The sequence below is a fragment of the Molothrus aeneus genome, chromosome 6 (assembly GCF_037042795.1).
Source record: "Molothrus aeneus isolate 106 chromosome 6, BPBGC_Maene_1.0, whole genome shotgun sequence".
Classification (NCBI taxonomy): domain Eukaryota; kingdom Metazoa; phylum Chordata; class Aves; order Passeriformes; family Icteridae; genus Molothrus; species Molothrus aeneus.
This window is the reverse complement of record NC_089651.1, coordinates 55,022,586-55,049,178: the sequence shown is the minus strand read 5'-3', so window position 1 is coordinate 55,049,178 and position 26,593 is coordinate 55,022,586. Positions and strand designations below refer to the sequence as shown.

At 39.5% G+C, this 26,593-nt stretch overlaps 1 protein-coding gene across 1 annotated transcript in view; it reads left to right on the top strand.

Moving 5' to 3' along the window:
* JAG2 (jagged canonical Notch ligand 2) overlaps positions 1-26,593 on the top strand; it is a 68,712-nt gene that overhangs the window by 23,537 nt on the left and 18,582 nt on the right. The window contains exons 3-12 of the mRNA XM_066552433.1: positions 2,337-2,391; positions 8,996-9,250; positions 10,211-10,271; positions 20,935-21,065; positions 21,453-21,572; positions 23,480-23,593; positions 24,478-24,591; positions 25,154-25,267; positions 25,795-25,841; positions 26,117-26,290. Of these exons, the coding sequence (XP_066408530.1) occupies positions 2,337-2,391; positions 8,996-9,250; positions 10,211-10,271; positions 20,935-21,065; positions 21,453-21,572; positions 23,480-23,593; positions 24,478-24,591; positions 25,154-25,267; positions 25,795-25,841; positions 26,117-26,290 (1,185 nt within the window). The remainder of the gene's footprint in view (positions 1-2,336; positions 2,392-8,995; positions 9,251-10,210; positions 10,272-20,934; positions 21,066-21,452; positions 21,573-23,479; positions 23,594-24,477; positions 24,592-25,153; positions 25,268-25,794; positions 25,842-26,116; positions 26,291-26,593) is intronic.

The window sequence follows — 26,593 nt, the reverse complement described above, 5'->3', positions numbered from 1 at the left end:
TCCAGCGTGATCATGCTGGAACAGTGCTTTGCATGGAACTCTTTACCCATCAAAATTCTTTAGCATCCTAAGCACAGATACAAATCTGCTTTCAAATGGTATGATGGGAAAGCATAGATGACTGGTCTGTTTCCTAAGGCAGCAAGTCCATCTTGCATTTTTTGCTGCCTTTTGTGGGCAGTCAGATGTAACAGCCAATTTGCAGTAGGAAAGACCAGCCCTTATATAAGTAAATGGGCATCTGAAAGCACTTGAGCACTGGTCTATACTTCTAATACAAATCAATGGAACACAGGAAAACTAAGGGATATGTTAGAAGTAAGTAGTTAAAAGTGGAAGATGTGGATAACTTTGGACTTTGCATTGATTTGCAGAATTTTGGATTAGTTTATAATTTTGATACAAAATAAGGAGACATGCTGTTGCCAGAAGATGATGTTTGGGCAGTATTATATAGAAATTATTTTTTCAACAATTCAATCTATGGGTGTTTTTTTCAGGTAGCAGATAGGATTCTACTGTACTCTGAAAACACTACCTGCAACCCCTCTTCCTATCTGCTTCTCTAAGTGTTGAGACTGGGAAGTGCAGGGATTTGGAGGGTGAAGCTGCTAAAATGTTCTGCTACTGTTTATCTTTAAAATTGGGTGGGGTTGAGCTGTGCTATCATACCTCAGTAGTAGAGCCCTTTGCTTTCTCAACTGATCTCTCAGTTGTTCATTTCCAAGGGCAGTACAAGCTCAAGTATGTCTCTGTCCAGTATGGTCACTGCTGAGCTCCCTTTCCCCTTCCTTTCTTTAGTCTAATCTAAATAGTCACCACTAAACCTGTTTCTGTTTCAGTGATGTAAAATCATCTTCCCAAGTATATGTCTGAAGCTGAAAACACAGAAAAACTTCTTTTCAAAGGCTGAGTTGTGGTTTATATGTTAATGTAACTGAGCAGTGGAAAATAAGCACTCAAGTGCTTTAGTTCTGAGTAGAATGATCTTTGCTGTAGTCATGGAAGACCTCAAACAGAGAGCCCTTCTGCTTGGGGTGCTGCACTGATCCTATTGTTGCTGCTGCTCTAAAATGGGGAGGTTTCAGTGTTATGATAACTCTCCTTGGTGTAGAGTTGAGGGTTGTGTAAAGTACCTAGGGAGCTATCTCAAAATAAAAACACACTTGTCTTGATGTAAAAGTAAAATAATCCTAATGACCCTGTGCAAGATGGCTGAATTCTTACATAATCCTCTTCCAAAGAGGGTCCTTGCAGTTTCTTGGCTGAATGTCCCCATACCCATGTGGGTTTATAGATCATTAGGCTGTGAACTGTGCACACATCAGGGCTTGGCTCTGTATGAAGATGTGTATAGGAGGATTATAGGATAGTGGTGCAATAACTCTTTTCTGTTCTTGATGGTTTTTCCATGATTTTGAATATATGTAAGGCTCTCAATCTTACTTGTAGCACTTGGAAGCTATCAAAGCTGAATGGTTTGGCAGCTATTCTTGTTCAACTCAAAGCACTTAAAAATTACCTGTATGCATAACTTTTTTCTAAGTAAGTTTAGTATTTGAATATTAACGTCTGCCCTACATTTTTGATCATAAACCAAGAAAAATGCCTGAAGCCTTAGTTTAGTGAAGTAAAGGCTTCTTGTTTTTTCTGCATCATTTAGGAACTGTCTGAAATCATGGGTTTTTTCTTTCCTCAGGGAAAAGTACAGTGCCAGGTGTGCTTACTGTAATAATTGTTTTTGCTGTGTCTTTTGTAGTTCTGTTTTTATGCTACCCTTTCATGAGAAAGAAGTCTAAATTTCTGATGGATGCAGGGTGAATTGTGTATTTTTTCTTTAGATATGTTTTTCTGTAAAACAGATCCGGTACAGACTTATCTTTCATGTGCTTTCTAAAGGATGGCTCTCATTCTGTTTTAGGGGAGGTGGTTCAGTTGTTTAAGTCTTAAATATCCCAGCTGTTTCCCAAGGTTCAGAACCTCATTTCACTTAAACCTTTTAGGGCTGCTGCTGAAAAGGGTTTCTGTGGCTAAGCGAAGCTGAGAATTAGATGCAGTGGGAGGAGAGTAATAATAATTCAGTCCTCAATATGTGTGTGTGTGCAGGGGTGTTTTTGTTTTGCTGATAGCATGGATTGTCCCACAATTTCCAATGCAGCTATATTTCATGCTTTTGAGAAGATGCTTTCAAGGGCTTTCACAGGACAACAGAGAAGTGAAATTTGCTACTGGTTTCAACTGGCTTTCTTGTAGGAGTAATATCTGCTTATTTCAAATCAGTTTGTCTGGTTATAAGTTTTTTATTACTGTCTAATTGGTGTCTTGTTTTTTTTCAGAGGTCGTTCACATTAATATTAGAAGCATGGGATTGGGATAATGATACAAAAGCTGGTGAGTATTTATGTAAAGCTTGAATTTGTACTTATTCTGTGCTGTATTTGTGCAGACTGGGGAGGGAGGAAATTGTATCCTGCTGCAATCAGCCATCCCTCCAGATCAGCTCTAGACAAAGCTGTTGTCTGAGAAAAGGGCATGTACAAATCCAAAGAGTGAGTATTGGGTTAGGAACTGTGAAAAGTTATTGCTGTATAGGAAAAAGAATGGACAGTTGTAACAAAAGGGTGTAATTACAATGACTTTTGATAATTAGCTCTAAAAAAATGCTTATAAATCATGCTCGGCTTTATTTTTTTAGAAAAAGGAAGATAATTTGTAGAGTTGCACTTCAAATTCTCCTCAGTCTGCTTGTGATCACGCTATGCAATAATTTCCATGATCATGTGAGCAATTAAGCACTCTTGCTCCCCATAAGGAAAGCGTACTTCATGTTTTTGTTGAAATTGTTCTAAATAATGGGAGGATCCATTCTCTGTTTCTCCTCAAGTACTGGAGCTTACCTTGCATTTTCAGTCTGTAAATGTTAATACTCAGTGTCAAGGCAGGGTTATTGATCTGGAGTGAGAGCAAGATTATTTTGTAAATATTTCAAAATCATATCAAGGTGCTGATTGCCATAATGCTGCTAAAGCAGGACTCCACCTTGAACCTACTCTTTGTAAATGGTTTACAAATATGTCCTAAAATAATCAATGTTTCTGGCTACAAGAGAAAAATGTACCTCAGGCTTGCATTTTGGTTATTGATGAACTCTTTCATTTCAGTTGGGATCAATGTAGGGGAAGGTAAGTGTTTGATCATTAAGATAGTGAAAAGGTTACATATGTCCCAAATCATCATCAAATTCTGTATCAGTAATGATGAGTTTTAGTTTAACTAGTTCCTGAACCCTTCTGCTGTTAGAGTTAAGCTTGTCTTGTTTAACAGCTCCTTTAGCCTTTTTCTATTGGCTGTGTTTTCTTTACATCTCTGTTAATGTTGCTGCAGCCCTTCAGCTGAGTTTGTCCACAGCCTTCTTGAATGGCACTTCCTAAAGTGGGGTGTGGTATTCAAAATGAGATCTCATGTGCTGAGCAGAGTAAGCCCAAATCTTATATCCTACACAGTAACAGATTGGAGGAATCCTCTTGAATGCTTTGCTTAAAATATACTATGTGATGTTAATTAATTTAAGTGGTTTTCAGCTTTGGAATAGTTTATCTAGGTACAGCTAGTACAGCAAATATTAGAATATTCATGCCCTAGTTACAGAGGGCAAATCAACTCATGAGATGTTGTAGAAAGGACTGAACATGAAGAGAAAGCCTATCCTGTAAATCATCTGTATGCATTCAAGTGCTGGATTTCATTTTTTAATGAGCTTTGTAATAAGTAATAGTATTGTAACTATTCTGTTAATTTCTTAGAATTTGCTGAATGCTCTTGCAGATCTGTAGCTTTAAACCCCAGATTTCTTTTGAATACACTTGATAAGAAGACAGTTGTCTCAGGCTTGTGTTAGGTCTTTGTTATACTTTTTAGTTTAACAAGCTCTAACAAATCTCTTTACTTGCATTCTTTTTTTTCCCCCTGAACTTGAGGCCAACAGGATATAGAGTGTTTTCTGGAGGCCCACTGTGCCATCTCCTTAAATTAACAGTTTCTATGAACTGTGGGAGAGTATATAAGTGTCAGATTACAGTTTAGCTCTATGAGAAACTGCTGATGGAAAGTGAACTTCCCTTTAATTTAGGCTGCCAGAGAGAGGTACTGCAAAGTTGTATTGCAGCTGAAGGCTTGTCAGGTGAATTTAGGAAGGCTTTCTTGGCCTGTAATTTGGCAGAAGACTAGCGAAGTGCTTGTCTTGGTTTAATGTTTCTCTAGTCAGTTTTCTGGTTCTGTTATAGAGATGTGTTGCTTTGCTGTGCTTCAATTTAGATTTGCATATAAGATTCCTGGGAAGAATTCCTTAATGCTGAAGGTTTTCTGTTTTTTTTTTTTTTTTGAGGGATCTTGGCAGTAGGTTTTGCCTTGTGAATCTGTCAAGACTCTAAAGATGCTTCAATTCAAAGATGTATTTTTTCAAACACCACTCAACTGCCAAGCAGACACAGATCAGTAAAAATTCACATGTTAGAGAAGAGGAAAGGGAATACAGCAGCTCCTCGAGAGAAAAGACCATATCTGGTCCTGGAGGGGTGAAGTGAATGTCTGTGGAAAGCTTAACTCCCTGTCAATCCTGAGTGCTGTGCTGATCTGGGGATCAGGTTACATGTATCTTCAGTTGCTACTGTAAGATAGATTAATCAAAGTAATTGCCAGAGTCTGTTTATAAACTGATTAATTAGTTCTAGAGTCAGGTTTTGCTTTCCTTTAATGGGGATGAGTAAGGCTGGGAGTTAAAAGTAGGGTCTGTGTTCCAGCTTGGACTCTAAAGTGGGTATTAAAAACCAAAACAACAGCAACAACAAAAACAAACAACAAAACCCAATCAAGACTACAAGCAAACAAAAAACCTCCTCTAAAACCTAGAAAGAGAGGCTTCCAGTGAACAATTTGAAGGTTCTAGAGCATTTGTCATTGTTCCTCCCTGTGTCCAAGCATCCTTCATTCTTCTTGCACTCAGTGAAGGCAGGGGGACTCAGAGCTGACCTGTGAAGTTCCATCTCAAGAGCAAGTCTGCCACAGCAAATGTTTCCCCTGTACAAATTCCTAGAGGGTCTTTCACCCCCAATTCCTGAACTGCTGGTGTGTTTTTCTCCTCCTGTGTGCAGCAGGGTTGGCTTGGGGGTAAGCTTGTGGCAATGTAGTGTTACCACTTGTTTGCTTTGGGAGGGTGGAAGAGGGGGAGAGGAAACTGGCTTAGATACAAAGTCACTGCAGAGGGCCTGCTCACTGTCATCTGTCAGCAGTTCCACTTTCCAGGTAAGTCACTTGACCTGGCAGACTTCAGCAGAGCTCTTGGCAATGCCCAACCCAGCCCTGCCTTGACAAACAAGCTGGCATCTTCATGTGGGAAGTAACTTTTTCCATTTGATTCTGTGTCTGCTGCAGGCATGCAGTGGTTGCTTTGGTCCTTCCCATTAATCTGTAGGAGACTCATCTGTCCATAGTGCTCCAAAGATATTGCTGAAGAGAATGTGCTTCCTGAGATGGGCACCTCCTGCTCCTTTGGGTGTGAAGTTCATGTGATGTCACTGTCTTGTTCCCTTACAAACAGCTACCAGCATCCCCTTTTGTACAGCCCTGTGGGGAATGTCTGACCTCTGCAAAGGCTGGGGTGCTGATGAGCAGTGTTCAAATTTGTTAAATACTCTTCAGACAAGGCTTTCTCTTCCAAAAATCAGATGGTCTGGGAACATTAATTAAAGAACTACCTTTTAGGCATCATCTCCTTTTATGCAAACATCTGTCTCACTATCTGCTATTCTAGAGAGGCTTGTACAAAACTTGTTAATCAAGGAAATTGCTTGGGGGCTGTTTTTGTGTATGTAAGTTTGAGTAATGAATGATGTTTTTTTGACCAGTAACCAGAGAAATTCAGTTGTGCCTTTACTTGGAGGCTAAAAGTAGTAAGTGTGAACCCCTAAGGTGAACTTCTATGGCAAAGTCAGATGCAGGCAGCAAACTTTTCTCATCAAAACAGTTAGGTGAGAGAGGCTGAATATCTTCAGACACGCTTTGGTATTGTGGGGGAGGAAGGAGAAACCTTGACAAACACGTTCCTCCCTGTGTTTACAGATCTCTCTGGAAGATGCACCTTCCTATCTAGGATCAGTGTTAAATTTGAAGTTAAACAGAACTCTCATACTTAGTCTGGTATTTAAGAATTTAGTATTAGAAATGAAATGGCTTGGAGCTGCTTCCCTCATGCCTTTTGTGGCTCAGGGTAAATGATTTGGCTTGCTTATTTAGGCTGTTAAACCCTACTTACACTGATACAAGCTTGAGGAAAAACCCTTAAGACTCTGTATACATTCCTTTTCAGAGGAGCTTGTGAAGATAAAGTTAGAGTGTTCAAAAAGATAAAAAGAGCACTCTTGGGTTATTTCCCCCGTTCTTGACCCCTGGTATCAAGAGGTCTGTTCTGCATAGGTATATTTGCAGTAGCTGTAATGCTTGTTCCAGTTAACTGGGTCTGATGAATCTCCATTAGCCTGAAGATGCCTGATAAGAATTTTATTATATGAGCCACTCCTTTAATCTCAGGACCTGTTCTTCAGTCCATCTGATGCACTTACAGGAAACACTTTCACAGCAGTGACTGCAGCAGCTGTTTATAAGGAGCCTATGTTGCTTTTATAGCAGGAAAGCAGCTCTGTAATATATATTTGCTATTTGTTTAATTTTCCTTGACCATCCAGTGATTCAGCATGTTTTCCTTTATAGTTTCTCCATAGTCAATGGAGGAAAACAAGATTATTAAAGGATGCTGAGATCTGCTCTTGGAAGTGGTGGTGTCACCATCCCTGAGGGTATTTGAAAGATGTGTAGATGTGGCACTTGGGGACATGGTTTAGTGATGGTCTTAGCAGTGCTGGGTTAATGGTTGGGCTTTGATGACCTTAAAGGTCTTTTCCAACCTAAAAAATTCTGTGATTCTAACTAATCATTAAACTTTCAGTGGTGGCTTGTGTGATAAATATCCTGTTGGTCAAAAATAAAATGCAGGCAGCCTTTTCTATCTTGCACATGCTGCTGGATGACAGAGCAGCTTATGCACAGGAATGAGAGTTACACTGAAGCCTATCCCTCTTCTTTATCTTGGCCAGCTATAAGATGTTTCATGCACTCTAGTCCAAGCAAGCATGACTTACAGGTTATGCATGGCAATACCACTTTTAATAATAAAGCAGAGAGATACTGTGAGATCTTAAAAACTAGAGTACCTTTCAATGCTTAGTTAAAAGGGATTCTTTTTAAGTTCAGTATTGTTTTCATTTCAAGAGGAAACATTTTTATAGAAGCCAGCTTGGAAAAAGATGCCAAGAGAGCAAGATACTTTGGAGAGCTTGATACTTCTGTAATTATTCTTATTCTTTTAATATTGGAGCAGCTGAAAACACTTTGCTAAGAAATGCACGGGATTCCTCTAAACTGTCAATAATGTTCTGGTTGAGAAACAGTCACTCCTTGGGTTTTGTTTTCTAAACATATGAGGTTAATGAGCTCTAGAAAGCAACTGGGTGGTAAAATGGATTTGCTAAAGGTGGTAGCTTAGTATTGCTTGCTACCAGCTTGGCTTGTTCTATATTATTAATAATTTGAGCTTCAGGCTTTATCTCACTATCATCTCAGCCTCTTGCTGTGTGCAAGTTTTTGGTTATTCATTTCTTTTAACATGTACTTTACAGAATCTTTATTTAAAGAAAATGGGGGCTGAAGCTCTGAGCTGGTAATATTATAGCTATTTCATAAATGTGTATGAAATTAATATGTTCAAGTGAAGCTTCTGTACCTTTTTCTCATCCTTGAATAGTGTTTGTAGTCAACTTGCAGTCACCCAGAAAAGCTGTACAGCAGGGTGGTAACAGATTTGAATGGTGAACCCATTAGAAAACTCCTGCCACTGGGGTTGCTCACTGTCTGCCCTTACCCTCCCCCTACTGAGCTTTGCTTATTCTCAGTATTTGCTGAAGCAATTTTGTAATTTAATTGTACTGGCTATAATTGTCTCACCTCCTGGTATTGAAGCTTCTATACAAAGAATTACATGGATAAAGATACAAAATGAATATTTATGTAAATGAAAATGCTTTGTGTTGGCAGTTTCTGTAGTGTTACAGCCTGGAATCCTCTTTTCCCCTGGGATGTGTAATTTTTCGTGCAAGATTGGCCTCAGTGAGTGGAGCCTGGCAGTAGCAGAGCTTCTGCTTTCCATGGGGACTAGGCAGGATGCTCACAGAGTGTGCTGCAACAGGGATCATAATTATCAGGAGTTTCCCTGGGGCTGATGATAAGGAGGATACAGAGCTGGGAATGGCCCTTGACAATCCTGGGTTCACTTGTTTATTTCTTCTCAAAATGTCAAACACTAGCTGTCTAGTGTTCTATGGGATGGTTGTTAAAGGTGTTTTGCCTTTATTGTAGAGTGAATAATGAAATGGAAACAAGCTAGTTTATGTATATAATGCAAGCCTACAGGAGCATTATTCACTATTGCTCAGTGATTTTGCAGCAAATTGAATATATTGTGTTTTGCTTTATTTTTTAAGTGAAACTCGCAGCAGAGAACTTTATCTCAGCTATGAAATTATGCAGATCTTGCAATTTTATAAGAACAAAAAGGAGGCAAGAAGAGCCTCAGATCAAGATAAAGCTGCTAGTTGTCAGCATGTGGGTGTGGTATGTTTGGCTGCCTTGAAAAATAAGCTATTTCCTATGGATTATGTTCCAGGGTTTTTTAATATTTCCTTTGGGACACTTTTTTAAATTGGCCTTCCTGTAATGAACTTTGCAAGGCAAAGGAAAATTCAGTTATACAGTAGATCTTTATCATCTTAACGTTTTCTTTGCTTGGTTTTCCCTTAACCAGTTGAGTACTTCTGATTGGATTCCATATGTCATTGTGTGCTATCAAACTTAACCCCCTGTTGAATTTACCTTTCTTTCCAAAAAGGTGAAAACTTGTTAATAGAGCGAGTGGCACATGCTGGCATGATCAACCCAGAAGATCGATGGAAGACCCTGCAGATCAATGGTCCTGTTGCCCACTTTGAAGTGCAAATAAGGGTGAAATGTGATGAAAATTACTACAGTGCTCTGTGCAACAAGTTCTGTGGCCCTCGAGATGACTTTGTTGGTCACTACACTTGTGATCAAAATGGAAACAAAGCCTGCATGGAAGGTTGGATGGGAGAAGAATGCAAACAAGGTAGTATGTTTCCTTTGTCATGGATTAGCCCTGGTGTATGTAGAATAGATGTAAACTGCAGTAGGTATTTCTGTTGTGTCAGTGCTGTAGCATATTAATTTTAGGACTTACATGCTTTGTCCTTTCAATACAAATCTTTAAATAAAACATCCTCAGTGTAAAAGTGGAGCACAGGATACAGTGTTGCTTCTGGTGTGTGCTGTGAACATACCTAAACAGATCTAGTATTCAGGAAAACATCCTTTTACTAATTGATTTTATTCAATGGTGGTATTCTTTCAAAGCAAAATGAGGCATTACATCTGTTAATGTAAGTTTTATTGAAGTGATATCATTACTTACAGAGTAGACTTCAATCCTGTAAAAATGCGCCCATAACACTGTTTCTGCAAATGAAACAGTTTTAAGTGTAAAGTGTGCAAAGCTGAAAGCTTTTTGATAGTTCTTAATGGGAACAGAAATTCAAGTGTAGTTGTGTCTTTTAATGTACCACTCAATCAAATATCTCAGCATTTTCCCTTCAGTAATTAGTGCTAAAATTATTTAACATACTCTTCTTCTGAGGGCATTTTGATTTTGTGTTCTGTTCCTTTTCAGTAAAAAGCTTGTTAATGATGGGAAGGACTGTTTTTACAGCTTACTCAAGGTCATGTATCACTTAAAGTTTGGGATTTCCAGCATAATACTGGTCTTATACCAGGTTTTAAAAACAACTGCATTTCATAAAAGCTTGAGTGCTGACACTCCTGCTGCAAAGCTTTTTGGCTGTAATGGTGCTGTGTTCTGTGAAATAATTCTCTGGAAGGAGCAACTATTGGAACATGGCAGAAGGCAATCTGCTTTGCACACATAACAGACAGGCTAAATGACAGGAGCCCTGCCTGAGGAGCTCCAGATTGCTGCTGCAGTAATGGGTACCTGGCTGCCCAGACTGATGCCCAAATCTTTTTGTGTCTACAGCTGTGTGTAAACAAGGATGTAATTTGCTCCATGGGGGCTGCAGTGTACCTGGGGAATGCAAGTAAGTCTGCATGCTTGAGTATATTTTTTTTGGGGGGGGGGGAAGCACTGATCTCTCAAGTATCCTCATTGTATATTGCTACTTTTCAATAAGTCTACTTTAAAATGGAAAAATTCTGTACAAGAACATGGATGGAAATGGATTTGAAGTAGAGGTCATGTGTCTAAGAACTGCATATACTCTGAACTGTTTTGTGATGCTATGCTATTTTTTGCCTATATAGGACTAAACAGATTTGCTTCATGTAGTTCAAAATTGTGCCTTTATTGAATGAGAAAATCAATATTTTTATTATTATTTTCAAAATTTTTAGGAGTTTTAATCTCTGTATATTTATTGCTCTCAAATGGAAGGGGAAAGCTTGCTCTTTGGACTGTTAGATGAGCAAATGCTCACAGTCCTCGAGCACTCAATATACATTTTGATCACCAAAAAATAAATGTTGCTTTTCCAAGAACAAAAGGGTTTTAGTAATAATAGAGATACAGTAGCAACCCCAGCCTAAGCCTTCTACCCCAGGTAAATTTTTTTGGTCCCTAAATGTGAGAGAACAGAGTGGAATGTTCCCTTAACTTTGTGATGCAGCTGAAGTAGACTGTGATAGCAAGGGCAGTTGATTGTTTTCCTGTAGAGGTTCAGGCATTCAATGTAGTAGGTCAAGGGGAAGTGGGTGTTATTTTTACTCTGCTGAAGAAATGGGACAGGTCCACTTGCAAGTTTGGGATCCTGTGTAAGTTGTTGAATTTATTTGTGGTCAGAGTGGTATGCACCATTGTAAGGGTGGATTCACATGGTGGTTCCTTATTGAGTTGTGTTGAACCTGCTTGATTGGAATGATGTGAAACTGATCTGTGGCTGCCAGAACCCCTGAGAGCTGGCAAATACCACTTTGTGACAAGTTGTGACAGTTTAGGGCAATTTGGCTTCATCTTTCTGTCTACTGTAGCCTCCACAGAAGTGGCAGAAATGGGATGCAGATAGTCCAGCTTAGCTGGGCTTAGGGTTGAGCTGGGCTTGAGATGCCAGTTCATGAACTGTGGTAGGTGACATGTCCCATCCTGCTGCAGAGCCTCATGTTTTTAATACTGGGGGATGGCAGATAACAAAGCAAACCTTAAATCCTTGCAGCACAGATTGGTTTCTTACTGCCCTGAAACTTCCATCAGATGCTGCTGACTTCTTAGAAGGTTTGTTGTGTTGTAGCACTCTGGTCTGACTGAGAACTGTAAATTTCAAGTGCAACGCTTCAGTTTGTGTGTGGTTTCACTTCTCAAGCTATAAAAATTCCTTTATTTTTTTTTCAAGGAAAATGTTTAAATGATGGCTTCCCTTTTGTGTAAGAATATTTATATATAAAGTTATTTGTCATTTTTCCATATCACTAAGTATCTTCCTTGTGATTTCAAGTATTGGGGGCTCCTACTGCTGTTGGGTATTTTTTGTTACAAGTAGAGTTGTTGTTGAGAGCTGGGCCAGTATCGTTTCTGCCTGAAGAAGAAACACTCCTTCCCTTGAGCCTTCCAGGAATGCATTTGTTCCCCTTGAGAGCCTATTTTAATGAATTTTGATTCATGTAAGGGTCTCTGGTGTCCTGTAGGTGTCAAAGTAGCATCCTAGGAGCCTGTGAATATTTGCTTTTTGAATGCAAGAAGTCTTTGACTAAATATGTAAAAGAAACAGATTTCAACAAATACAAAGCAGTACCTTTGGTTGAGGTTTTTTTTTTGAATGGGGGTTGGTGTAGTTTCCTTTTTAACTTCCTTTTCTCTGTGATACCAGCTGTATGTGAGAAGGCAGAAGCTGGAGAGGAGGAGGGAAGTTTCAAGAAGGAAATATAAAACCTTTCAAGCTGAGAGGCTGGGTGCTGTTACCTTTTCAAGGGGGCTGTCAATAGGTGATCTCACATGGCAAAGCCTTTTCTTGCAGCCTGGAGCTGATGGGAAGAAGCATTTGGGGCTATAAATCCAGGTGTTCCCTTGCAACCCACCCAGCTAAACTGAGCCCACAAAAATAACCCTGAATCTACTGAAGAACTCTGTCCAGGTATCTCACTATTGTGATGGGTGATTCTCTCACCTGAAAGAAAGTACTGAGGGAAGGAATAGTGGATTATTGTGTGCAGTTTACCTTGTTTCTTGATGCCTGTCTGCTCAAGTCAGAGCTGTGATCAGCAAACTGAAGGACAACAGTGGCTTTTCTCTGTGTGGCCACTCTTTATAATATTGCAGTGAGTTCTTAGCTGTATCTTTAATGATGATTTGGTAGCTGGAGTGTGTTCACACACAAGCTTTAAATTGTGTTTTTAAGTAGTACTTTGTCATAGTTATTAGACTATATTGGAAGTGTTGCTTGTAACCAAAATGGATAATACTTTCTGTAGAAAAATGATGCTGGCCTAAAAATAAACAAGGCTTACAAACATGACCTTTATCTTCAGCAGTACAAAGGAAGCTGTTATTTAAAAGAAACTGCTATGTTTGGTGCTATTGAATTTTAATCTAGATTCCTTCATCCTGGTTTCTGGACAGCTGCCACTGTAATTTAACAGGTGAAAACAATGTCCTTTTTTAATTCAGAAAGAAAATGAAAATGTGAGAAAAAATATGGGTGTGAGGTAGTTGGGAACCAGCTGGTGCCAAAAGCTACTTAATTGCCAAAACTTGCAGTGCTGTTAGTAAATAGAAAAGCTGGAAAATGGCTTCCATCTTCAACTTGCATAAATGTGGAGGTAACTTAGAGGTTCCAAGGCTTCAACCAAGGTCTCAAGATCTGTCCTCCATCTTTTATGTTCCAGTGTAATTTAGAGTAATTCTTGGATTAAAAGTTACACTACAATCAGAAGTAGCTGAATGACCTGAGACTGTTAATAGAGGCTGTCACTTGTTCTGGGTGTGCATCATCTGTTGGTCAAAGTCATCCACCCATATGCTTTGAGAAAGTTACAGTGTTGAGACGTTTTTCCATTTCTTCTGAGTTTACATCAAATGGAAAATAACTAGGGATTACCAGAAATCTCAAAATGACATGATGTAGGAAATGATTTTGTGGTGTGGCTGGGTCTAGGTGTTGTGGTTTTGTCATTGTAGAGGCAATTCAGCAAAAATAAGAGTTTCCTGAATAAAGATGAAAAAATACATCCTTGAGGAAATCAAAGGCAACTTAGCTGAATCTTGCAAGGATGGAAGAATGCCACCATCCTAAAGAGAAAAGAAGCCAGTCTTTACCCACAGTGCATAAAGAAAGACAATAAACTTTGGTCTGTAGTGGCAGGTTAAATTGTCTTTTTTTTTTTTTAATTGACTTCACCAGGCCAAAGAAGTAGGAGGGATTATCAAAGACACAACATTGCAGAGCCTTGATGCTGGTACTCTTTGTATGTTTTTGCATCATTTAAAGTACTTTGTTAAATCCCATTAAGCTGTCTGGAGGAGAATGAAGTTTGATCTAATGGCTCATATCTGGCTTGGGTTCAATGACCTCATGAAATTAGCAGAGTTGAATGTAAAGAAACCACCAGTGACAGTCTCTTTCCTTGATTAAAACTGCTGAGCTGGGTATGTTTGGTACCACTCATAAGCTGTCACTAGGCTTAACAGCTCAATCTTTCACTTCCTTGTTATCCAGAGTGGTATGGCTTTGGTTGAGGTCCAGATAGGCCTCATATCTGGCTTACATTGTCATTGCCCTGCCAGGATGTGGTATTTTCAGAAGTCTTTCTACTTTTCTCATTGCCTTTGAATGTTGGTTTCTCATCTGAAAACAAAACAGGAATTGAATCCCTAACACTGCTCAGCTGTGTCTGCAGCCATGGTAAGAGCTAGGTTTTGTCCTGGGAAATGCCGGTCTTACTTTCCACAACTGATACAAAAATTTGTTTAGAGTGTGCAGACTAACTGAAATAAATTAGAAATGGGATCATTAATAGTACTCTAATGTGAATTCTGTGCAAGGTGGACAAAGCAAGTGTACTATTTTTAAAGAAACTTCTAAAATAAATTAAGATTTGTGTGGTTTGAACTGACTTTTCTAGTACTATATGTGACAGTTTTAGTTTTACGGTTTTGGTGATTTTGTTTGTTTGGTTTTGTTTAAACAAGTACCTTATTTTTGCCCCATGGAAAAAGTTTTCTCAAGCTTTCTGTCCAGTGCCATGCCTTTTGTAGTCCTTGTGTTCCCATTCAGCAGTCCTGCAGTGCCTGCAAGGCACAAAATCTCCCAAGTGGTTTTGCTCCCTTCATCTGTCACTTTGTAAGCCAGACCCTGCTCAGCTGTTATCCAGTACTTTCTTTAGAGATGCAGAAAAGCTGGAGCTGCAAAATGAGCTACAACTACCTGGAGTATTGGTGGTGTAAAAAGTGTTCTAGTGAGTCTTTGTTAAATCTTAGACTTCTCAGAGGCTATCCAATATCACTGATGTCTCACTTGTGGTTTGTGATGTTTGGGTGGATAACATGTTTAACATCAATGCTGGGGAACTCTGTCTAAACTTTTTATTTAAAAAAAATCCAACAGCTGGATTCTTGTAAATTCATTCATGGGTATAAAGTGATCTTGTGAGGCTTTTCAAAACAGGTTGTTATTGAAAGACTGTAGAGGACTAGCAAAAGGTCCTATAGAATTGAAAGAAAGAAGGGAATAAAATTCCAGCTTCTAAAAACTGGGAGAAAGTAAGAGGTGGGGATCTCTCACAGGTGTTCCAGAATGGAATTATTAGAAATCTCATAAGCTGCTCTGAGCAGTAAACTAGAAAAAAAATTTGTTTGGAGAGTGTGCTTAGCTGCTTTGGCATCTGACCAGCTCAATTCCAGCAATGCTGGGCTGCCCATGTTCCCTAAAAAGTGTGAGGCTGCTGTTTGGCTCTGCAGGAATGCACTTGGTACCATGACTGGAACATCTCCTGTCTTCTCTTTAGTGTAAGATACCCTATCACAGCTTCAGGTCTCCAAGATCTTGTAAAAGTCTTACCATTGCTGTGTCTTTCCTCATGTTGAGTTCTCCTGCCTGCTGTTACAACCAGTGTTGCTTTTATTTATTTTTTTTTATGTCCTAGTGGTGAGCCCTTAGGGAATGTTGGCAAGCCTTTCACAAGTAGACACCTTAAGTTAGACAAAGAATCTCATGTTTTGCTTCTTTATTGGTCAAGGAACTGAGGCTTGCTCTGCATGAGTGGGTTGGAGGGTATAGAACATATCCTAAAGGTGGATCTGCATCCAGGAGCTGTGAGTGGGTGTGCAGGAAGTAAAAACATGTGGTGCTTGAACTTGTGTCTACAGCAGTGTGGGGAGTGCAGCTGAACTAGAACAGTAGATCAAAGCAGTGCACAGAACTCAATATCACACTCCAAACACTTCAGGACTTTAAATTTTAGACTCTCTAGTCTGTTCTTGTGGCCTGAATGCCTGTTTGCAGCTGGAACACATTGGGTGTGCTCCTGGCATATATTGTCTGATGTTACCTTAGTTTAACCTAAGAGGAATCCAATTCCTTTGTTCCAAAACAGCTCTGTGATGTGAACTAACACACCAGCAACAGGAATGATCAGGCAGTTCACGTAAAAAGCATGTTCCTGGTGTGAACTAATGCAAATACAGGCACACCCTTAGAGCCACTTATGTAAGTTAACTGAGCAATGTTTTGGCTAAAAATTTTTGAACCATCCCCTCTTTTAACTTGTTCTCAAAACTCTACAAAGTACTGGAGTAAGACTGTTAGCTTTCAATAACTTCCTTTATTAAAAGAGAAAAATGTTTGTAGGGAAAGGTTTATATCTTTTGGTGTGATAAGAAGGCTGGGGGTGAGAGGAAAAGATAACAAGCTTTCAGGTAATTAAATTATTTGAGCTCATTAATGAGTATGTTTTCCTTTGCTATTCACAAAATTATCTTGCCTATTTTGAAGGTAGGAAAGTGGGCAAAGTGTTTCTGTGACAAGTTTTAGTGAATGAGTACTGTACTGCTTATTAACATTGAATCCAGATGCTCAGAATTGTAGGATCTAACAGCTGGACAATATTGCTGCCTGCTGTGCAACAAGTAATCTCCTAAAAGTTTAAACAGACTTTCTTATGGTTATTTTAAGTAAATAATTAATATAAAGCTATTGTTCTGGCCTATGCAACACCATCCTGTTCACGTCACTAGAAAATTTAGTGGTTTTCTATTTAAGAGGGCTATTTTCCCCCCACCCCTGAATGATGCATTTTGCTTCTGCTCTTAATGTCACTGTTTTTGCTTTGTTTTCCTGTATTGAGTATTTTGGCCCCAGCTTTCACTTGAAACATGATTGAGAGAGGCTCCTTCCAAAAAGTCTGCTTATCAAAAGGTGTAAGAATACCTCACAATGATGTTGTCTTCTCTCTTTGTGTGTGATGAGCAATATATCAGTGAGGTGTAACCTGTGATATTTAAAGGCTTGAACCACATCCTCCCTAAGATTTTTTAAAATTTATTTTTAGGCCCCATATTCTTGCATTGACTTCAGGAATAGACTTCACTTTGGTGGTTCAGGTGTATTTATGCATGAAGTGCTGACAAAGCTCTGTAAGTAGGTGTAGAACAGTATTAATTTAGGTATCCTCTCATTCTCATGAATTACAGAGCTTTTTTTTAAGGTTAACCAGCATAGATTAATCATTGGATGAGGTGTGCAATACGAAGTTTCTCAGTTGATCTTCCTGCACAGAAGGATCAGGACTCTCAAAATAACCAGAACTGGGTGAACCAGGAGAATAAAGCATGTATGAAGATAATACAGAAGAGCTGAGTTTAAGCTGACCACTGAGGCCATCCTGACTTTCTGCTGTGGTGGCAGAGGCATCCTCCTTTTGGATAAGGAGAAGTTAATCATTCAAGGTGCTGAGGAGCCATGGTTCACAGACCTTCAGGATCTGAGTACCTCTCTTCACCTTTCCACATCACTTCTATAATTGCCACTGTAGGATTTGACATAAATTTATGGAGTTTGGGCAACATTTCCAGGGTCATGTAGTCCCCTCTTTGCCCAAGGAGGTCTAGTTAGACCCATCTGGTTACTTCCATCTGGTTTGGAAATGTTCAGTTTCAACCTAGCTCTTACTAAATAATTATAACCAACTTCCTCAGAGGAAAGCGAAGGCTACTGTCAGCTTTTTCCTTAATTATATCTCTTTCAGAAGAACATAAGGAAAGTATATTTCTGTAGAAAAATCCTCTATTTGACTTGATAAGTTTTGTTTTTGAATGACCCAGGAAAAATAAAAACCCCAAACGTTCTGTTTCATGCTTTTTTACCCACTTTCCCCTCTCTCTGAGTACACATGTGCCTGTGAACTCTGTGTGTTCACAGTTCTGACTTTGAACTGTGTGTAGTGATGAGTGCTTTTGTAGGATTCCCTGATGTTAAATTTACCTCTTTAAATGCACTGAAATTTACTGTAGAAAGTCCTTTATCCTGAGATTTAGGTGTTTGAAGCCCCACTGAGCTGAATTATTGTGGCTTTTTCTGCTTGACAATGACAGTAGTATTTTTTTCTGCACAGTTGCAGTTTTTCTAATCTGACGATTGAAGAGTTGTCTAGAATTTTTGCTAATGTTAACTCCTGCCACCCCCACCTCCAGCCTTTTGTTTGAATTCTCATTTTCCTGTTGCCCCCAGACTCTCATCTAAGGAAAATGGAAGCTGTGAAGTATGCCTGTAGAATTACCAAATCTCTTCTCCAAGTTGTTGGTTTCAAGATAACCAACAATTGTTCTTCTCTCCCAATTACACTCTGTTTTAGTTGTGACCCAAGGGGATGCTTTTGTCTGGGAGCAGATGCCTGTGCTTCAGCCTTCCATCAGGAAGTTACTAAACTGTAACAATCTATTTATGGTAGCTTCTTTGTACTCCTAATAACCCAGCAAGGGCTAAGATTAAGCCAGGTCTGATTTTTGTTTTGCGTGTGCTGGATTGTGAAGACAACTTTGAGCTGATGAAGTCAGCATAGGGGAAGGACAAAGGAAGTAGAATCTTGATTCCAATAAGAATTTTCTTTGTCTGTTGAACAATGAGAATCCTTATAGATTCTCTATATTTGGCTTTCTTATTTTGTCAGATGTGAAAAATTTAGAATTGCTATTTAGTTGATTCTTGACTGGGATGGGAGGGCAGGGAAGAAGTAACTTTAGCCCACTATTAGCTGCACTGACTGTTTTGGTTTTTGCACAAGTGATTGGTACTTGAAAAGGAATTCTGGTTTGAATTTTTTGGGTTTTTTTTCCTAAATGATGTTGAATTTGTGTTTGTACCATTTGGGCTTCTCATAGTAAATCATTAATAATTTTCATCTTTGTTTTTTTTTCCTTGATATTTTTATCAGAAATGACACATCCGTACCCATAAATGACAGAGAACATACCCATTTCTGAGTTGGTTTACCTTTATTGATCCCATCTTGCTCTTGGGGTGGGCTGAGATCCATATCAGCATTATCTTTTCAGAAGGAAGTGGAATTAATGCTGCTCTAGCACCTGTTAATGTAGGATGCGACCAGACTTCCTGTTCAAGAGGAAATCCTAATTTACTCTTCCTTGTAAACTGAAGGCTGATCAGCTTACCACATAGTAACCTTTTGACTTGTAAACATTGTGTTCTTTTGGACTGCTTTTAGCCTCTAGAAATTATTTCCCTCAGGCATGGTGGTAACTTTAACAGTAAACTTTGACTGTGTTGAATATCATGAAAAAACAGCAATTTTTTTTCTGCTGAACTAATTTTGATGTCACCAAGCATACCTACAAACTCAAGTAGGTGCTTAAGATGCCTTCAAGTCCTAGAAGGTGGCTATATTTTTCTTTGCCCTCTTAAGCACTGCTGCAGTGTCAAACAAAGAAACTTGTTATCCATGGGCTATGGAGAATAAATTGAGTTACTGTGATTATTTGCTTTGTGATGTAGACTTTCAGCTCTTGAAAATGCTTGTTGTATGTGGGTAGGGAGTTGGCTCTGGCTGGGATAGTCATGGTGAATCACTGGCAGTAGTGCCAGGTTTGGCATGGATGAAGATTTGGGTTGGGGCCAGTAAAGTAAGTTGCAATGCTTTTTTTATTATTACCATCCTCTGAAAAGATTTTTCTGTCCTTGAGGAGGAAGGAAGAGATCAAATTTAGCAAGAGCAGTATTTGTTTCCTCTTGCTGCTGCTGCAGCCAAAGAAAGAGGCTTCTAAAACATGAGTGTTCTCCAGGCTTCTGCCAGCCCTGCTCAGAGGAGCAGTCGAGGCCTCTGGGCTGGGTTCTCAGCTGAGGCTCTTCTTGGAGATCTTGGAGCTTTCCAGGGCAGGAGCAGGTACTGGGACAAGAGCTCAAAGTAGCTCTAGAACTTGTATGAAAAGAATGGTCTTGCAGAGATTCCGCGTCTAGATTCCTTACTTCCAATGTAAACAGTAAGGGATTTAAATACTGTGCTGCCATCACAGCTTGATCTGTTCCTCTGGGGATTGATCCAGGTTACTGAAACAGTGGAAGGGGATTGATTCACAAGGAACCAAGACTCCTCATTTATACTTCTCTTCCTTTTCTTCTCTCACTGCCCCCCCCCCCACCCCCCCCCAAGACTTAATTTATTTTCTGCTCTTTTATACTATTCAAATCATGTGGACAATAGAATGGTAGAGTCAAATCTAAAAAATGTAGTTTAATTTCTAATGCTTTTTTTTTCCTCTAGGCAATAGGGCTGGACTGTTGTGCATGTGCCCAACTCTCATTCAGTGTGATCTCTTTGTTGCTAGTATGTTTTTTGAATTCTGTATAAGAAATACACTCTTAACAGACACAACATTTCTTTTGTTGGCCCAAAAGAGCAAGCTTATTATTTCTTGGTACTTAAAATATGTGTGAAATATAAATATGTTTTAAAAAATCACCCCCCCTCCCCCCTTTATTAGTTCAGATTTTAATACTTCCCTGTATCATAAACAGTTGCTTCTTTTAGTGGAGTTCTGATACAGATTAACATAAAGATACTGGTCTCAGAAGAAATCTTGTGGGGAAATTTCAAGTCTAAACCAAATGAATTATTAATGGCCTTTGTTTCTATTCTCACTCCTCCTTTCTCCAAAGAATACTTTCTCCATAGTGCCAGTAGAGAACACTGATGATATAATGGAATAAATCTGTGAAAAAAGGTTCTCTTGAGAAACCAGGCATTGAGAAAATTGTCAAGACTGCTGCCTTTCTGGCTGCCCTGGCCTTTTAAGGCTGTAGCACTCTAGAGCAAATTGGCTATTATCTTGAAATCTCTTTTCACAGAAAAACAGAGTGGCGCTCGATGCAGTAAGCCAGCAGTCTCCTGAAAATCAATTTCAGCTTTTTGTATCAATCACAAGTTTTGTCCTCGTGTGAGATGATTATGTGAAGATGGGACTTCTTGTGAAAGACCAACTAATTCATGTCCAGTTCTCATAACGTGTACTGCTTGGTGGTGTTTGTTGCCATTGTGTGTAACACATTTGAGCAGGATGAGTTCCCATAAAGGATGTTCAACAGGACTAGTTGTGTCCCTTCTAAACAGGATAAAGTTTTGTTATCTGTTGCACATTGAACAGTTGGCCTTGTTCTTGGGAATGGTAAGTGTAGTGTTGTAAATACATGTAATGCTGATGATGAAGCATCACGTTGCTAACTTTTAACATGTGAACTTACATCTTAGGTGTCATTATGGTTGGCAAGGACAGTTCTGTGATGAGTGTGTCCGCTACCCAGGCTGTGCTCATGGGAGCTGTAATGAACCATGGCAGTGTAATTGTGAAACCAACTGGGGTGGCCTGCTCTGTAACAAAGGTACTTAACATTAATGTACAGGAAAAATAAGTTAAGTTGCATGATTAACTGATAACTCATTAACCCCTTTTCTTTTCTGCTAGTGTGCAACTACCCGAGTGTTTCTGTGCCTTAATTCTCGTGTGGCAGATGGTGCCTAGGCATCAGAAGTATAGGAAGTTCAAGACAAAAGGCTTGGAATTGTCCTGACTCTTCTAACTCCTGCAGTTGTCTCTTGTTCATTCTTCCCTGTTCTGTGGATAGTTACCAGATCACAGGCTAGCCACTGGAATATGGGGATGATGTGGGTTGAAGGATGTTCGAGCCAGAAAGGCATCTGTGTGACTGAGTAGGGACTGAAATGGTGTGATCCGTGTTCCCTGCTGACTGGGTCTTTTCTCTGTGCAGATCTGAATTACTGTGGGAATCACCACCCGTGCCTGAACGGCGGCACCTGCATGAACACGGAGCCGGACGAGTATCGCTGCGCCTGCCCCGACGGCTACTCGGGCAAGAACTGCGAGATCGGTACGTGGGACGCCTCTCCTGGGACACCTGCACTGCCTCAGCATTGCTGCATTGCACTGGGCATGTGCTCCACCTCTCCTTTCTGGGGTCTGAGCCTGGCTGTTCAAAATATCACCAAAGACAACAGAAATGCTACACCAGTTTCCCTTTAGATAAGGCTGAGACTATTTCTTCCCTTTAACTTCTCTCCCTTAATCCAAATATGCAGTTGGGCTGTAGTCTCATGAAATAGGGAAAGCCATATGTCTAACCTGTTGCCTTACTCCCTGCTGCCCCTTTTCTTGTCTTCTGGCTTGCTGGCAAGCATGCATCTTTTCTAAGCTGGGGACCAAGAAAGGTGGAAGTGATGGACACCTCAGTTTCTACTCTGATGTGGGGCTTTGGCCCCATTTTTAGTCGGCTGAATGTGTTGACTATGCTTTTTAATCAACTGAAACCTAATCTTTTAATGTGGGACTTCTGATACATTTGAATTAATAATGAAATGTTAATTATTATGGAAATGTGCTCAGACCCTCTTATAGAGTCACCTTGATCAGTCTGAACAAAAAGTGTCTTCCTTGTGCCTGATGGCAAAATGGAGGAGAGCATTTAAACCACATTTGTGAGGAAGTATGGCTTTGCCTTTAACAGATCTGTGTCTTGAAAAACTGCTTCCTATGTCAACCACAGTACAAAGCTAGCATGTTGCTTTTTTCTATCTGTGTATGTGTTACACAAAGACCAAAATGTTCATGTTCTAGGGACAGTTTTTGTCTCTGGAGACTTTTCTTGGTTATTTTCACTTTGGAGGTAAATGGACAGTGTGCAGTTTCTAGTTCTTTCATATTTTGCTTCGTATGGTGGTTAATTGAATGCTCTTTTTCTTTGTCATGATGCATTGTTTAATCCTTTTTTTGAAATTTGATATTCACAGCTTCTCACTATGAATTTTGCTGTTCCTTGATAGTTAAAATTTTAGATGGAAAGGACTTTTTTTTCAACTTCACTGCTTGGCCTTAATCTCACTAAGCTATTATCAGCAGGTTTTTGGAGTTAATCAGGATGTAGATCTTTGAACTTCCTAAAGGTCTATGTGGTATTAAAGATACCATCAAAACTTAAATTTTGCTTCAGCTGGTAGAACATGATGTAAAGTTTAGGCTAAAATGGAGGAAATCTTGCCATAGCTTGCCCTGAAAGCTGTGGGGGAGTAGCTTGTCTTTTCAGTGAGGAGGCAGTGAAAAAGGGAGCCATATACTTGTTGACATCTTCAGTGATTTTTAACAGTAGGTTGGTGTGTGAGCTGCTGTAGGTACTGGTACAAAAAGGCTTCCTTGCCTTCTGAGAGGGGAAGTTACCAAAAAGAAGTTACAAAAAGCTTGTCCCTCCTCAACCTGATGGTTTTGTGCAGCCTCTGCCACTGTTACAGCCCTGCATGGAGTGACAAGGAGCATCACTGCCTGTGAGCACCTCTATTCCCTGCTGTTTGCAAGCAGCAGTGCTAGAATGAAGCTAAACAGACCTTAAACTGCTACAACTCAGACCTCTCCGTACAGTATATCAGTTTTTTCTCACTGAATTTAAAAGAATTGCTGGAGTGCTCTGGAGGTGGAACTGCATGGCTAGAAGCAGAGTGTCAGTGGGGAACTTAGCTGGAATTGAATAGAGTGAGATGTCTGTACTTAGGCTTTCTAAGCATTAGGTGGGAAGGATGATACATCTTCAGTGAAATCCTGCTTCATTGTCCCTCTGGGAATCTTAACTCTCTGCAGGTGGGAGAGGAAGGCTCAAAACTTCTGTACTGGTATCTCTCCACTTTTATTTCCCTTGGTTACTTTTAGCCAATGCAACTTTTAACTGCAAGTTCTCCTTAATTGGTACTGGAAGAGTATTTAGCAAGAATTTCTTTCCTTCTTTCTCCCCAGCTGAGCATGCTTGTGTATCTAATCCCTGTGCTAATGGTGGAATTTGTCACGAAATTTCGTCAGGCTTCAAGTGTCACTGCCCGTCGGGGTGGAGTGGACCAACATGTGCTATTGGTGGGTATGGGTTTGCTGGTGCCTGACCTGTTGGGTTGGAAGGGTTGATGCTTGGTGATAACATGCTCTGTGGGTTTGGAATTTGGTGGAAGTCTTTCACTTTCCCTGTCTTTTAACAGCTGAGCATTGGCAGAGTGAAAAGAGGAGGGTTCTGTGCAGCCCACAGTATTGACTTAATGCAGTTGAGATCTGTTATCAGAAAGTTATCAGAAGCATAGCTGGACTGTATCCAAAGAAATGCCCTGTTGCCAAAGCTTGTTTGTCAATTCCTGACTCAGCCACTCTGGAGCAAAATACAGAATAGTTTCATTTTGAGAAATATAAATGTGAAGTTTAAAGGTTCTCCCTTTCTTTAATAGCAGAAAAGTAGATTTGCACACTTAAATGCTTAAGTGTCTGGTTCAGAGGACAGAGAAGTGGTTGAAATGTATTGTGGGACTGTATTGCAGTTTGCATGTTGCTTGTGATTTGGAACACAGGTGGCTTACCTGTTTTCAAACAACAACTGTCCTCAAAAACAAAAAAAAAAAAAAAAAAACCAAAAAAAAACCCCAAAAAAAACCCAAAAAAAAACAGCCCAAAAACCAAACCAAAAAACCCTGAAAATTACCAACCACAGAACCAAAACTGGCTAAATATGTGTCACAATCTAGGGACATGACTTTCAATGAACATGCAAATCATAGGTAGGTTATTAGGTTACCTGATTCTTGTTTGCTGATCTTCTCTGTCAGAAAAATGTGAGAAATCCTAAGTAAAAAATTAGGTTAGCTGTGCCTAGGCTTGTTTGCACATTCTCCCCCTTCATCCCAAACTAGCTTTGAAGCAGAACCTGTTAAGCCAAGCTTTAGGCTGTGTGATGGAGTCCCCCTTTGCCTTTGCAGATATTGACGAGTGTGCCTCGAACCCCTGTGCTCAGGGAGGGACCTGCATTGATGGTGTCAATGCATTCGAGTGTATTTGTCCACAGCAGTGGATTGGAGCAACTTGCCAGCTTGGTAAGTAATTCTACAGCTTTGGAGACCACTGGAGAGTATTCCTAAACAGTTAATAACTCTATGTGTTTCTGGCATGGTTTTTATTGAAGAAAATGTGGATTATGTGTGTTGTTATTGGTATCTTAGCTCCTCTTTAGCAGATCTCAAAGCCTGAAGTTTCAAGTGGATCTGTAACTATTTAAGGCCCAACTTAAGCTTACTTGTAATAGGTCTTTTAGAATGCCCCATAACTTTTCTGTTGCAAAATGCAGCACTGGTGATGGTAACTCCTTTTCCATGGTGGCAGAACAGTGACTAAGCTTGTGGAGGCCAGAGAGGAATTTTCCCTGACTAACAAATTGCCTTTTTGAGTTTTGGCCAGGGGAAGAGTAAGATAACATGCATGTGCTGCTATAGGCAAGTGTGCATTAAAATCCTGTGGTATGTAAATGGTTTTAGTGCCCTACCAATGTTTAATGTGAGCTTCTGATGCTGGGATTGCATGGACACTTTGCTTGGTGCTGTGGTAATCTGTTTCTGGGTTTGTTCTTTATTCTATTCTTTATTTTCTCTTCTTTCACAGATGCTAATGAGTGTGAGGGGAAACCCTGTGTTAATGCTTACTCTTGCAAAAATCTCATTGGTGGATATTACTGTGACTGCATTCCAGGATGGACAGGAGTAAATTGTCATATCAGTTAGTATTTCTTTAGTATGTATGCTGACAGTAGGATGCTTTGTTCTTTAAAAAAAAAATATAAGTGATAGTATACATACTTTAACAAGAAAGAAACACCTGTTGTCAGGATTTTTCTAACTTCTAGCAATGTAAATTGAAAATACTGTTCAAAAATGTATTTTGAAAGGTAATTGGTATTAAAGTGATCTTAGAGACACACTTTAATAAATCTCTTGACTCTTACATGTTTCTTAATGATATATACTGATTCAATTTAAAATACTTTTAAGCTAAAATGTTAGATATGAAATTATATTGACATCTCATGTTTAGTACAATGTAGTAGAAATATAGAATGTCATTTTCTATTGGTTATTTTGAAAAAATAAGGATCTTTTAAGACATCAAGAATCCTTCCTTTCCATTGAAACATCTAGAAAAAAACCTTTTGGAAAATTACTTGTTTTCCATTTTTATGCTAAACCTATACTTTACAGCTTAGTCTTTCAATATGAATTCTAATGCTTTGCATATTTTATCCATAGATATAAATGACTGTCACGGACAATGCCAGCATGGAGGGACTTGTAAGGTAACTCTTGTTCGCTACATTCCATGTTGAAAATTAATCTTTGTCTGACTGGTTAGGAGTTTTATAGTTTGCAATTACAGTTTGGTTAAATGAGTTCAGATGTTAAAAATGTAACATTGTACTTTCAAACTCTTGCACCCATTTCACAAAATAAAATTCTGTGGTGGTACTGCTGTCCACAAATCCAGAGTAGAGAAATAACTTGAATTTTTGTGTGCAAATTTTGTCAATAAACAAATCCTTCTACTTTTGCTTCTTTTCCCTGCTCTGTGAAGGATGAAGTGAACGGTTACCACTGCTTGTGCCCTCGTGGTTTCACAGGAAAGAACTGTGAGATAGAAACCAACGAGTGTGAGAGCAATCCCTGCCAGAACGGGGGCCGCTGCAAAGACCTGGTGAATGGATTCACTTGCCTGTGTTCCCAGGGATTCTCAGGAGTCTTCTGTGAGGTGAGGGCAGTGCAGACATTACTGCAATGCTTGTCATGGACTGAATTCCTGAAAGAAATATATCTCTGGGTTTAAATGGGAGTAACCCAAGGCTGGAGCGTCACTGCCTGTCGTAGCTGTTACCTGATACTCTGAATAAGCAAATTTGTTGTGGAGTGCTGTCCTAGTAGCTGGAACACTTGAATTTGCAGCCTGATAAACTGCAAGTTGTTGTATACAGGTGTTGGCCTTCCTAAGGGTTTTAAGGCTGCAGGTATTCTTTAAACTTGAAATGTTTTCTTTTGCAATTTTCAGGACCTTTGT